At 40.1% G+C, this 15,000-nt stretch overlaps 2 protein-coding genes across 2 annotated transcripts in view; one reads left to right on the top strand and one right to left on the bottom strand.

Moving 5' to 3' along the window:
• The window catches only part of LOC113824888 (mucin-5AC), a 5,519-nt gene extending 973 nt beyond the window's left edge, over positions 1 to 4,546 (top strand). Inside the window, exons 2-9 of the mRNA XM_070144530.1 lie at positions 20 to 1,664; positions 1,764 to 1,893; positions 2,041 to 2,165; positions 2,708 to 2,827; positions 3,042 to 3,176; positions 3,523 to 3,631; positions 3,804 to 3,948; positions 4,374 to 4,546. Of these exons, the coding sequence (XP_070000631.1) occupies positions 20 to 1,664; positions 1,764 to 1,893; positions 2,041 to 2,165; positions 2,708 to 2,827; positions 3,042 to 3,176; positions 3,523 to 3,631; positions 3,804 to 3,948; positions 4,374 to 4,463 (2,499 nt within the window). The 3' untranslated portion in view covers positions 4,464 to 4,546. The remainder of the gene's footprint in view (positions 1 to 19; positions 1,665 to 1,763; positions 1,894 to 2,040; positions 2,166 to 2,707; positions 2,828 to 3,041; positions 3,177 to 3,522; positions 3,632 to 3,803; positions 3,949 to 4,373) is intronic.
• A 3,495-nt stretch (positions 4,547 to 8,041) lies between these two features.
• The window catches only part of LOC113824879 (irregular chiasm C-roughest protein), a 59,638-nt gene continuing 52,679 nt past the window's right edge, over positions 8,042 to 15,000 (bottom strand). The window contains 4 exon segments of the mRNA XM_070144406.1: positions 8,042 to 9,865; positions 10,204 to 10,439; positions 11,734 to 11,844; positions 14,821 to 14,979. Of these exon segments, the coding sequence (XP_070000507.1) occupies positions 9,398 to 9,865; positions 10,204 to 10,439; positions 11,734 to 11,844; positions 14,821 to 14,979 (974 nt within the window). The 3' untranslated portion in view covers positions 8,042 to 9,397.

The following is a 15,000-nucleotide window of genomic DNA, read 5'->3' as shown; positions in this document are numbered from 1 at the left end:
CCATTTATCTCTATCGCAGATGGCTATTTTCTGTTACAATGGCAACGCAGCGCCCGTTGGCTCTCTCATGTACGGATGTGCCATTGATCAGATCGAGATTGACATCCATGGTGAAGAGACAACAGCTGCTCCAACAGAGCCACAGACAACAGCTGCTCCAACAGAACCAGAAACAACAGCTGCTCCAACAGAGCCACAGACAACAGCTGCTCCAACAGAGCCACAGACAACAGCTGCTCCAACAGAGCCACAGACAACAGCTGCTCCAACAGAGCCACAGACAACAGCTGCTCCAACAGAGCCACAGACAACAGCTGCTCCAACAGAGCCACAGACAACAGCTGCTCCAACAGAGCCACAGACAACAGCTGCTCCAACAGAGCCACAGACAACAGCTGCTCCAACAGTGCCACAGACAGCTGCTCCAACAGTGCCACAGACAACAGCTGCTCCAACAGAGCCACAGACAACAGCTGCTCCAACAGTGCCACAGACAACAGCTGCTCCAACAGAGCCACAGACAACAGCTGCTCCAACAGAGCCACAGACGACAGCTGCTCCAACAGAGCCACAGACAACAGCTGCTCCAACAGAGCCACAGACAACAGCTGCTCCAACAGCATCAGAAACTACAGCTGCTCCAACAGAACCACAGACAACAGCTGCTCCAACAGAACCACAGACAACAGCTGTTCCAACAGAACCAGAAACAACAGCTGCTCCAACAGAACCACAGACAACAGCTGCTCCAACAGAACCACAGACAACAGCTGCTCCAACAGAACCAGAAACAACAGCTGCTCCAACAGAGCCACAGACAACAGCTGCTCCAACAGAACCAGAAACAACAGCTGCTCCAACAGAACCAGAAACAACAGCTGCTCCAACAGAACCAGAAACAACAGCTGCTCCAACAGAACCAGAAACAACAGCTGCTCCAACAGAACCAGAAACAACAGCTGCTCCAACAGAACCAGAAACAACAGCTGCTCCAACAGAACCAGAAACAACAGCTGGACCAACAAAGCCACAAACAACAGCTGCTCCAACAGAACCAGAAACAACAGCTGCTCCAACAGAGCCACAGACAACAGCTGCTCCAACAGAGCCACAGACAACAGCTGCTCCAACAGAGCCACAGACAACAGCTGCTCCAACAGAGCCACAGACAACAGCTGCTCCAACAGAGCCACAGACAACAGCTGCTCCAACAGAGCCACAGACAACAGCTGCTCCAACAGAGCCACAGACAACAGCTGCTCCAACAGAGCCACAGACAACAGCTGCTCCAACAGAGCCACAGACAACAGCTGCTCCAACAGAGCCACAGACAACAGCTGCTCCAACAGAGCCACAGACAACAGCTGCTCCAACAGAGCCACAGACAACAGCTGCTCCAACAGAGCCACAGACAACAGCTGCTCCAACAGAGCCACAGACAACAGCTGCTCCAACAGAGCCACAGACAACAGAAGCCCCCACGACCGAAGGACCGTCAGGACCACTCATTTTTGATTTCCAGTCCAGCGTTCAGGGTTGGACTCTGAGCGAGATGAACGGAGCTGCCTGGCGGAGAGTCACCTTCGACAACACAGACCACGTCGTGACAGCGCCTCCTGAGGGGGCGAAGGTTTTGCAGGTCTTCCCTACCCACGTCTTCTCGGGTTCGTATCTCCTTCTTGCAGAATCGCAGCTGATATTTCTTGCACATTGCACGTGATGGATATTTTACTGATGCACGGTTTGCTTTCCGACGGTCACAGGGACAACCCTTGCTCAGAGTCCGTTGCTGGAGGCCGTTAGCGAGACTGTGAGGGTCAAGATCACCTTCTGGATGGATGGGACGCATGACTTCCCTACTCAGCTGAAGGTCAGGAAGCGAACTGACTTCAGGTGAGGTTTCCTTAGAAATTCTTTTTAAAAAATCGTACAAACGGCTTTTTGTTCTATAAGTGATCCCAATTCGATATAGACAAGCACGTCAGCGAAATAAATTGAAAATACATGAAGATGAATTAATAATTACTGTTTACGTTTTAGTACATTTGACATCAATCCTGTAATGAACCTGGATCCGTTTGGCGACCAGGAAAACCACAAATGGATTGCCTATAGCGCCACCCTGAGATATATGACCATTGGTCAAACCTTCACCCTCAATTTAGGTAAGGAGTTACGATGGCATAGTACAGTATTGTCCAAACTGGGGTCCGCAACATAAGGGTATCATAAGGGTATGTGAACAAACAAGGAACACACACACAGACACACACACACACACACACACACACACACACACACACACACACACACACACACACACACACACACACACACACACACACACACACACACACACACACACACACACACAAACAAACAGAAACATCACATGTTCTATGAATCATCTTTTTTATTCATGTATTAAATTCGATTTTATTGACCAATGCTCCTACAATGTAGTCTTTTCATAATTAGTATATCATTTGTATTTTCCTAAATATAACGTAACAGTACAAGAACGTAATAAAGGGTAGGATAGGCGAAAATGTTTAGACAACACTGGCATAGTCAAGGCTGAGGCTATGCTGCTAAACAATATGTAGACATATAACACCATGCATCATATCTCACTGCAAGCAAATATGAATATAGACTTAACAGTAAAAAACATAAATGCATCATACATTTCCTTGTCCCACCGAAGAGGGATCTATTGGCAGCAACCCCAACAACTCTGTGGCCGTTAACAAGGTTGAATTGGAAGGCGTGAAGGCTGTTCAGAATGATTTTGCTAACCTAGTGGACTTCGAGAATGGTTTGTTCGGTAAGTGAAAAACAGAACTCGTGAGTTTGTGTACGAGTCCAATGATAAATCTTCCGAGAGATAATATATAAATGACACATTAAAAAAGAAAAGAAAAGAAATGAACTGTAAAGCGTGAAGAGAAAATGGATATTTTGTGTGAAGAACCTTAATCAGTATGAAAAAAATGGATATTTTGTGTCAAGAACCTTAAGCTGTACGAAACATCTCACAGGCTGGTCTACTGGCAACATGGACGGCGGCCGCTGGGTGCTGCAGAGCTGGAGCGACCTGGATCCCTCGCTGTACGTCCCAAAACCTTCTGACGGCAAGAACTTCCTCTTCGTGAACCGCTTCGACATCCACTCAGGTGAGCACAAGCGGTTGCATATGCATTCTCGAAATCATCTCATCAATGGCTAAAACAGTGCACTCGTCTTGTGATTTATTTCCAAGATGGATGGTAAAAAAGACAGTTTGCCTTAACAATAGGATGGATCAAATTCTAATATATATCTTATAATTAAGACTGTTGTGTAGTAGCACAGACTGTAAACTTGACTGTGAACTCACATGCGACGGTGAACTGAAGACAAAACATAAGCTACTAGTATTACGTCGCCTCCTGTATGTATCAGTAATACAGCTTTCCACAAAAATGATTCCTGTGTATAATCAACGTTGAACTTTTACTATTAATTATTGTTGCGTTACAGGTGTGATCTCGCTGGAATCCCCAGCTTTTCCAATCCAAGCGGGTCAGCGGAAGAAAGTTCATATTAAGTTCTGGATTCGTGGCTCAGTCGTCTACCCTGCAGCTCTCAGGTTAGCCAGATGCTTCGAGAACAAAATGACTGAAATATCTGTATTCACATCGTTATTTCCCAACGTTTCTTACTTTCTTTCATTACCTATCTGCCTATCTCTTGCTCTTTTTAAATTTGTTTTTTTATTCTCTTCTTTCCTTCACATAATTGCCAATGTATTAACCCGCCAGATTACGTAAGAAGTCTGTAAATGGCGCATACGACGACCTCCCTTTCCTTAACCTTGCGGGGTACGGAGATGTCGACAACCCTGACTGGATTTTCCTCGACAAGCAATATTATATCCCTGTTGACGAAACGGAAGATGCCTTCCAGGTCTGTTTACCTCTTGAATTTGAAGTAGGAAAAGGGTAAGGTTCTGCACCTTACCCTTTTCCCACTTCAAAGTCGATATTGGCGAGGGGAATGTCTCAGCTTATTCTAGCATTAAGAAAAGTGTAAGATGAGGGGAAAGGGGAAGGGGGAAAATGAGTGGATGAATGAGGAAAAGGAAGAGAGAAGTTTAAGATGAGGGGAAAGGGGAAGGAGGGACATAAATGGATGAATGAGGAAAGGGAAGAGAGAAGTTTAAGATGAGAGGAAAGGGGAAGGGGGGAAATGACTGGATAAATGAGGAAAGGGAAGAGAGAAGTTTAAGATGAGGGGAAAGAGGAAGGGGGAAAATGAGTGGATGAATGAGGAAAGGGAAGAGAGAAGTTTAAGAAGAGGGGGAATTAAACAACAATAACTTTGTTTTACAGATTGTGGTTGAGGCAGATCTAGGCAGCGACATGAACAATTTGGTCGCGCTGGACGATCTACGAATCATCACCGAGTACATTTCCGCCTAAGGACAGGGCATAGGCCTACCTTCCGCTTAAAGGCAGGGCATAGGCCTACCTTCCGCTTAAAGGCAGGGCATAGGCCTACCTACCGACAGTTCACCAAGAGTGGATGGATACGCTTTTGTTTATATTTTTCATGAGACAGAAAAGAAGGAAGATAATCAACACAATTAACATACCATGGTTATTCTTATAAGGAAATATAATGCATTTTGGTTTATGTATGAATCAATTTGGCTTAGTTATTATACCTGTCCACGTGTATTTTTATGTACATGCGACAAATAAACTTTTGAAAGGAAAATTAAGAAAAAATATTTATTATAGCAACTTTCCGAGTTGCATCTCTAAACGTGGGCCAGAAAGCCAATCTTGCAGGTTCGTTGAGAGTGGCGAGTGGCAACTTATTTTTTTGCTCGTATGAATCCATGACAGTATATGAATCAATAATGTGGATGTTGCAAACCTCAAAAGAAGCTCTTTGGTGTGAAAAATAAAGATTGAATAACCCCCCCTAAAGATGTTTCGTTTGCATTATTCTGGCAAGTCAATAGAGGGCGCTATTGCAACCTCCATCCTAAGCCAGTTCGATCCCACTAACATAACGTAAAGGAAGTTTGAAGTCAACTTGGCGGCGCACGCGAACGTGTTTGGCAAGTTTGCGAAGAATCGGAGGAAATCAGCAAGTTGGAAGAAGTGCTGCCAAGAACGGTCGTTCCCATTGGAAAGTCGATGCACTGCACTCGTGTTGACTTTGTTGGTGACAGATATCCAGCCATCAGCACAAAGAAACTGAACGTGTACAGTCATTGAGAATTGTACAGTCAGACTAACCCTTCCCCAAGCAGATGGTAAAGGTCCTCGCAGGAAGGGAGAATAAGGAAGCCCTTCTAGAGGTCATCTTTGAACCATGGAGCAGACATAATGCACCGATTCCCATGAGCATGGAAATCTACGTTTCCCATGGTGAAAAGTGCCATCGCCTGCACCTACAGGACAGTATTGTTACTTCTGAAGGTATGGGAGAACTGGAGATAGATCACGAAGAGGCCGACACAAGACCAATGCCGCATGCGTGACTGTGAAATACACCACACCGTCATTTTTCGGTCTTGATAATAACGTATTTGTCCTGCGTTTGGCAAATGCTATCCTATTACCTGACTGCAAACCACTCCTAGCAACAGGCACCTCGATGAAAAGCAGGGTCCTGGACATCACAAGCATGCCATCCAAATATGAACAAGATATCTATTATAACAAATGGAATTAAAACTAAAAAACAAATCATGTTTTGACAAATAGCACGGCCGAAAGTAAAGAAACAGTACAAAACACACACGCAAAGTGTTGAATGGTCATTCGTTTTCATGGGAAATGTTGCTGCAAAAGAATCTATTTTTTAAGCAATTCATAACCCTAAAAAACGAGCAAAAATAAGATTCGCGCCCTCCATTGGTTGAGGACACCGTGGCAACCGGCAAATTTGAATTCAGCGTCCGCAAATTGACCTAGATCACATAATATCAGGTTGCCACTCTAATGCAAAAACGGACCTCAAATTCCCGTGCTTATGATTTCTGGCTCGCAGTCTATGCTGTCTACTTCTGAAAAAAGGAAAATTGGTGTAAGTGAAATTCCATAACATCGAATTTAGGCTTAGATACTGAGGCAAATGACACTTGATGAGTTGCCTTGATAAGATCTCTGCATCAGTTATATAGAACCTTTTCTACTCCTTTGTTTGCTTTATCTTATTTTGTTCTTGTTTTAATTCACTTTCGACTTCATTTGTTTCTTTCTATAAACATAACTTCGTTTTCCTTATTCTTCTTCTTTTCCTTCTTTTCTTCTTCCTCTTGTTTCGGTTTGGTTTCTGTTTGCTCTTCTTGTCTTCCTTCCTTCTCCCTCCTTCCTATTATCCTACGAATCTTTCATACACACACATTATATATATATATATATATATATATATATATATATATATATATATATATATATATATGTATATGTATGTATACATACATGTATGTATATATGTATACATATCTACCTATGTATACACATGTATGTGTATATATCTGTATATATATATATACATATATATATATACATATACATTTATATATATATATATATATATATATATATATATATATATATAAATGTATATGTATATGTATATGTTTATGCAATTTTACATATATATGTATATATGTATACATACATACATAAATACATGCATACATGTATATATGTATATATGTATATATATATATATATATATATATATATATATATATATATATATATATATATATATATATATATATGTATGGAGAGGCCTACGTCCTGCAGTGGATTGACTCAGGCTGATGATGATGATGATGATGATATCTATATATCTATATATATATATATATATATATATATATATATATATATATATATATATATATGTGTGTGTGTGTGTGTGTGTGTGTGTGTGTGTGTGTGTGTGTGTGTGTGTGTGTGTGTGTGTGTGTTATTTAATACTTCCATAACATAAATCTACCCTAACTTTCTCTGCCCCCCCCCCCCATTCCCCTAACCCTCACAGACAAGCTTAATGTCTCAATATCGGTTTATTGCTCGTTAAGCGATCTAATGACAACCTTATAACATGATAGCACATCTGCGTTATCAGATCGAGGATTACAGCTGGATTCCAATACTTTGATATAAAGTTGTGTGGCGTGTCCAAGTAGCTTTTTAATTGTTCATGATTAATCCTTTACCTCTAATACCGATTCACATGTAGATTCTGGGTTAGATTTACAGAGATGCAGCACAAACATTAATGCGTATATTTTTCTTTTTATGAACCGAGCGAAGCAAAAAGGTGAGAAACAATTTTGTATGTGTTTGTGATGTCAACAAAAATCGGTGTGATTTATTGGGTATTTGCTGCGATTTTATTGTTTGCTCTCTCTCTCTCTCTCTGTCTCTGTCTGTCTGGCTCTCTCTCTCTCTCTCACTCTCCGCCTGTCTGTTTTTTTCTCCCGTTCTTTCTTTCTCTTTCTCTGTTCTTCTCTTTGCTTCTCTTCTCTCTCCTTCTGTTGGCATGTCTTTTTTCTTTAACGTTCTCCCCTTTTCTTTCATTTCTCGATCGGTCTATCCAATAAATAAATGACATAATTTGATTTTAAGTTACTTCAGTTTTATTTAGAACTTGTATCAATATCGTATTTTCAGTTTGTAAAGCCTTATTTCAGAAGAGGTGCTGCTTTTTTCTTAGTGACCTGGGATAAAGTACAATAACTTAGTTAAAGGTTAAATTTATGACTATAAGTAGGTATAAAGACTGAACTGCAAGTTCAAATTGTACGTTGAAATTGTCACCATCATTATCATCATCATCATTATTATCATCTTCATTATTATTATCATTATGATAGTAATCATAATAATAAGAATAGTAACAATAACAATAATAATAGTAACGCTAAACAATAATACAATACAAATACTGGTCTGAATACAATATTACTTGTGAAAGTTATAAATCACACATTTTCGAAGGGTATGAAATAAAATAATTCTTATTTCTTTCACAAGATTTATTTGTAAAAAGTAAATACATATTATGAAAACACATAGCAAATAGGGTTGGTGGGTGGTTTGCGAATGGGACCGCTACGCCCTCTATACAGTGCAATGTGAAATCAACACGAATTTGGTTTAATTGCTCCAACACGATAATTCTGTGGAACTACGTGTGGAGCATTGACTAGTAGTCACTTACCATCATCAAACTAATTTAAATTTCCTTCCGAGAATTCATATCTTAAACCGAAAAAAAAAGATAATGATCATAAAAATCTTTGCTTGTAGATGTGAACACACAAACTTCATTATGTTAAGGGGCTATTTGGGATGCATTCCCTACAACCTAAATGAGCATTCTTTTTTTTGTTTTGTTTTGCTTTATTCCTTATCTCTATCTGCATTATCAGAGCATGATGTGAGTTGAATCTCAGACGGATGAGAAGAGTGAATGAGTCACAGGATTAGAAGATTGTGAAAATAAATTATGGCCAATAAAAATGTCTCTTAGCAGGCACTTGCGCATCGCTTAACATGATTTTGGGCGCAATGTGGAACTAATGATGAAAAATGTGGGTGTTGGTTGTGATAAGGACAGCACTAGTGTATATGTGTGATAATGGTGTGCTGGCCATTTGAGGTCTTTCTAACAATTATAGTATAATACTTTCTTTCTCTCTCTCTCTCTCCCTCGCTCCGCATTCTTTCTCTCTCATTTGTACCTCACACTCTCTCTCTCTCTTTTGCTTTCTCTCTTGTTCTCTGTCTCCCCTCTTCTCTCTTTCTTGCTTTCTCTCTTTTTCTCTCCCTCTCTCACTCTTTCTCTCTTTTTCTCCCCCCCCCACTCTCTCTCTCTTATCTCTTCTGTCTCCCTCTCTCTCTCTCTCTTATCTCTTCTCTCTCTCCCTCTCTCATCTCAACCTCCCTCTCCCCCCTTTCACCTTCCAACCAACCTTACAGCAAAGATCCCTTCCCTGTCTCTCCCGGCAAATTCTCAAGCCAATAATCTTTGGTTCGCATAAACTTTGGTAACACATTCGCTGTCGGTAAGAAGGGGTGGTGAACGCCCACCGCGGTCTCCCAGCCATCACGAAATGAAGCTGTACCGAAGCTTTTTCTTTTCTAGGTAACACCAAGAAAAAAAATATGTGGAAAACACTGCAATTCACTGCGAGAAGATATCGTTCAGTAGAATGAAACATACATATTTCAGTTTCCTTTTTTTTCCACACTGTGTGAACGAAACACGCGTTGTGCTGTGTTCTTTCTTTCTTTCTTTCTCTCGCAGCAATTACGAAGCGTCAAGTCTTTGTTTCCTGAGGCTCTCGAATGTTAATGGAACCCGAGGCGCCGCTTTATATGTGAGTCCCGTGCACTCCGTGCCTCAGCTCTCCCTGCGGCACCATAATATACTGATTGTTCATGCTTCCGCTTGCCTGTATATTCGGCCTACCCATCTGACCATAATTCGCGTTGTTATTGTTGAGGTTATTACTGAGGATGGCGGCGTTTCCATTGTACAGATTCTCCGCCGTGCCCCCGAGCGACGATGCCGGCGGCGGAGGCACAGCAGGAGGGGCCCCGCCAGTGCCAGTGCCAGCGCCGCCGGTTGTCCCGTAGACGCCGTGTGCCGCCCGAGAACTAGCGGGGACGCGGAGGTAAGGGTTCCCGTAGGCGGCGGAGTAGCGGGGGTCCACGTTGTTCAGGGGCGCCCCGGTGGAGTACACGGAGTTGCGGTTGTAGCTGACAGGAGGGGGCGGGTTGTAGTCCCTCGAGTAGTCCACGTACTGCACGTAGCCCCCGCTATTGTTGTTGGGGCCGTCCTGGTGGGGAGCGAAAGGATTGGTTGTTATTAGGAGAAAGTGGTCACAAGTGGTTTGATATTTCATTAGGTATAATAATTAAGATAATAATGATTATAATAACGATAACAACAATAATAACAGTGATAATGATAATGAAATTTTAGATAAGATCTACCAGAAATTAAAAAAAACAAAAAAAACATAGAGATCAATATATATATTTTTTTAACTTTCAGAAAGTAACATACCCCATATCCCCAAAATAGAAATAAAACTCTACGTCCCCGATTTCCCTTGCCCTAAATATCCCACAACCCAACTAACTTCTACAAACCATCGTCACAACACACACTAACCTTCGGGGAAAATATAAGCTCTCCATAATCGCCAGCGGAGCAGCGGAAGTGTTCGTGGCGGCGAGCATTGGTGGCAGCGGTGGCATTCGAGTCCCAGTCGTCGTGCGAGCTGTAGTCGTCATCCTCGGAGGGAGACAGGTCAGACCCGGTGGCGGTGCGGGTCTCGACCTTCAGCACCGAGTCGTGGGTCGAGGAGCGGTCGCTGGACCTCATGCTGTGCTTCTCGAGGCCGGAGTCTGAGGGAGGGACAAGGGAGTGTTAGATTGTGGTCTGCTTTGTATGGGATTGCGGTTGTGTTTTCGATTTTGTTTTTGTGGAAGTATAGGCAGCTCACGGGATGGTCAGAGGGGCTTAGAGAAACGCAAATTAAGACACAGATGAACTTAATAGCACACCTAATGAACATATGTATATAAATGTATGCATAGTATGTGTGTGTGTGTTTGCATACATACATACATATGTGTGTGTGTGCATGTGCATATATATATGTGTGTATATATATGTGTGTGTGTGTGTGTGTGTGTGTGTGTGTGTGTGTGTGTGTGTGTGTGTGTGTGTGTGTGTGTGTGTGTGTGCGTGTGTGTGTGTACATACATGCATACATACATATATATATATATATATATATATATATATATATATATATATAAACATTTATATATTTGTGTGTGTGTGTGTATTTACACACACACACACACACACACACACACACACACACACACACACACACACACACACACACACACACACACACACACATATATATATATATACATATATATATATATATATATATATATATATATATATATATATATATATATATATACATATATATGTATATAGGAATAAGTGTGTATATATATGTGTGTTTATGTGTGTGTGTGTGCTGCATATATGTATATACATACATAAAGCAAACATTACAACACCGCTTCCCCTCCGTCAGCCTGTTGCCTTCTTGCCCACCCACTCGAAGCCCACCCAACCCACCCTAACCCTCATCATCTTACCTTTGTAACCCTCTCTCTCTCTTCTTTCGTCTCTCCCCCACCCTCCCTCTCCCCCCCTCTCTCTTTCCCCTTTCTCTCTCTCCCTCCCTCCCTCCCCCCCCCCTCTCTCTCTCTCGCTCACTCACTCACTCTCCCTTCCTCCCTCCATCTCTCTCTCTCTCTTTCCCTCCCCCTCCCCCTCCCTCTCTCTCTCTCTCTCTCTCGCTCATTCATTCTCCCTTCCTCCATCCATCTCTCTCTCTCTCTCTCTCTCTCCCTCATTCATTCTCCCTTCCTCCATCCATCTCTCTCTCTCTCCCTCCCTCCCTCCCTCCCTCCCTCCCTCCCTCCCTTTCTCCCTTTCTCCCTCTCTTTCTCTTTCTCTTTCTCTCTCTCCCTCTCTCCCCCTACTTCCCTCTCTCTTCCCCTCCCTCCCTCCCTCCCTCCCTCCCTCCCCCTCTCCCCCACCCCCTTCCCCTCTCCCTCTCTCTCTCCCTCCCCCAGTTTCTCCCTCCATCTCTCCTCCTCCTCTTACCCTTGTATCCCTTTCCCTTCTTCTTAAAGAGGACGATGACGATGATGACGACCACGAGGAACAGGATCCCGCCGATGATGGCCACGAGGGTCGTCACGAGAGGGAGGCTCTCTGCGGAAAGAGGAGGATGAAGAAGAAAAAATGAATAAAAATTATGATGAAATTAACAAAAGGACAATGATTATTATGTGAATGAAAAAAAAAATTATGATGACAAACAAATGGACAATGATTATCATGAGGAGAATGAAGAAGAAAAAATTAATAAAAATTATGATGAAATAAACAAAAGGACAATGATTATCATGAGAATGAAAAAAAAAAAAAAATAAAAATTATGATGAAATAAACAAATGGACGATGATTATCATGAGGAGGATGAAGAAGAAAAAATGAATAAAAATTATGATGAAATAAACAAATGGACGATGATTATCATGAGGAAAATGAAGAAAATTAAATAAAAATTATGATGAAATAAACAAATGGATAGTGATTATCATGAGGAGGATGAAGAAGAAAAAATAAAAATTATGATGAAATAAACAAAAGGACAATGATTATCATGAGAATGAAAAAAAAATGATGATGAAATAAACAAAAGGACAATGATTACCATGAGGATGAAGAAAATTAAATAAAAATTATGATGAAATTAACAAAAGGACAATGATTATCATGAGGAGGATGAAGAATAATAAATGAATAAAAATTATGATGAAATAAACAAATGGACAGTGATTATCATGAGGAGGATGAAGAAGAAAAAATGAATAAAAATTATGATGAAATAAACAAATGGACGATGATTATCATGAGGATGATGAAAAAAAAAAATTATGATGAAATAAACAAATGGACGATGATTATCATGAGGAGAATTTAAAAAATAATGAAATAAACAAATGGATAATGATTATGATGGTAGTAATGGTAATGGTTGTACTGATAGTAATAATGAGGATGATAATAGTAATGGCAATGATAACAGTAAAGATAATTATGGCAGTGATAATGACAGTTTTTTGTTGATTATTTTTAATGACAGTAAAAGTAGTAAATAACAGAAACAAAAAGAGAAAGAGAGAGAGAAAGAGAGAGAGAGAGAGAGAGAGAGTGAGAAAGAGAGAGGGAGGGAGGGAGAGAGAAAGAGAGAGAGAGCGAGAGAGAGCGAGAGAGAGAGAGAGAGAGAGAGAGAGAGAGAGAGAGAGAGAGAGAGAGAGAGAGAGAGGGAGAGAGAAATAGAAAGAGAGAGAGTGAGAGAAAGAAAGAGAGAGAGAAAGAGATAGAGAGAAATAAAGAGATCGCAAAAAAAGACGAAAAAAACAACGAAGAAAAAAGGAAAACCCAGTGAACGCTAATGAGATGAGACATGTTTAAAAGGTTGCTGAAAGAAACTACAAAAAAAGGGATGCTGCTCTCGACCGTACACACACACACGCACATGAATGTATGTCTTTGTGCACACACACACACACACACACATACACGCACACACACACACACATGCGTACAAATACATTGTAATTAATTTTATTATTTGAATACCGCAAAGTCATAAGTTCTGCATTTCGATAATAAAATACAAATTACACCGTCATTGGGATTTAACATCTTTATATAGCATTAAAAAATATGTATTTTTATCTAAATGCAAAATAAATGGAAATAAAGTAAATGTTGAATATAAATACCACAATAATAATAATAATAATAACATATTAGTTTAAAATAAAATATTATATAGCTGCTCAATTGACTCTAGCACGGGATCTAATTCTTATTTTACGAAATTAATCTTCTGGAATTAGAAACTAAGACCGACATAACAACAACATCGACAGCGCTAGCATTTCAACATCGACAAAGGGAGACAATTGAAATTAAATTAAATTGATTATGGACTTACTTCAGCCGAGACAATATTCTACCACGGGACACGGGTATACACTTTCTACATTGCTTAGCACTACAGTAATATAGAATGAATAACTAAAATGAACAATCAAAATAATAATAATAATAATAATAATAATAATAATAATAATAATAATAATAATAATAATAATAATAATAATAATAATAATAATAATAATAATAATAAATAATAATAATTAATAATAATAATAATTAATAATAATAATAATAATAATAATAATAATAATAATAATAATAATAATAATAATAATAATAATAATAATAATAATAATAATAATAATAATAATGGCCTATTGCTTGGTACAGTTCATTAGGATTTAATAGGATAAAAGGACATTCACACGTAGCAGAGATCCTACCCGGGGTCAGGATAAGCAGGTGACCCAAAAAGCAACCCTACTTTTTCCACTGACCTCTGAAGGCTATCTTAATAGCCATCTCTTTATCCAGGTGGCACACTGCTCAGAAAATCCAAATCACAAAAAAAGCAGAAACGTCAATAACACACACTTGAAAAGCCTTTGATATTTTACGTATCATTGTTGAAACATTCAGAGTGTTACTGAAGGGGAATCTAGATAGTTCTATACATTGTGAATTCTATCACTTTTCACGGACACAATTTTGTCTGACTAATACCTTAGATCAACACAATAAGGACACGAACGGAATTTCTGAGGAAATAATATCATAAAGAACCGTTATTATTGAATTTTTCTATATAGCTAAGCTGTAAAAGAAGCCTTTTGGACTTCTGAATTCTTGGGAAAAAGGGTTTGTTAAAATATAAGTCGTCAATTTCGAAATCCCGCTCTGTGTTTCATCTTCAAAAATGGTTTTACTTAAAGACGAGACAACAGAAAGATTTCAAAACTGCTGTCTCACCATACCGTAAAACCTATTCTATGCATATTATTTTCGTTCTTCTCTCCCTCTGACACTTTATCAAACACTCTAGAACATTTTGTCATTTCTACTCATGTCGAAATCTTAGCAGCAACGTGATACAAACAAATGCTATTCCACACGAACTAAACATCCAATGAACGAACCTCATTCCACCTCAGGCAACCCCACCCCCCAAACAAAACAAAACCTAACCTAATAACAAAACAAACAAACCAACAAACAAAAGCAATTCAATCTTACGTTGTCTTTTGAGCTGTATCTCCGCCATGTGGGACCCGTAGCCGTTCTTAGCGGTGCAGTTGTAGAATCCGAAATCCTCTGGCGTCGTATCGTGGATAATGAGCGTGTTTTTCACTCCTCCTGGTATGCTCTCTTGGAGGATGTTAAAGCGAGACACGTCTGTTACACGTCGAGAGAGAG

Source organism: Penaeus vannamei, chromosome 32 (genome assembly GCF_042767895.1).
Source record: "Penaeus vannamei isolate JL-2024 chromosome 32, ASM4276789v1, whole genome shotgun sequence".
NCBI classification, from domain to species: Eukaryota; Metazoa; Arthropoda; class Malacostraca; order Decapoda; family Penaeidae; genus Penaeus; species Penaeus vannamei.
This window is presented reverse-complemented; position numbering and strand designations above follow the sequence as displayed.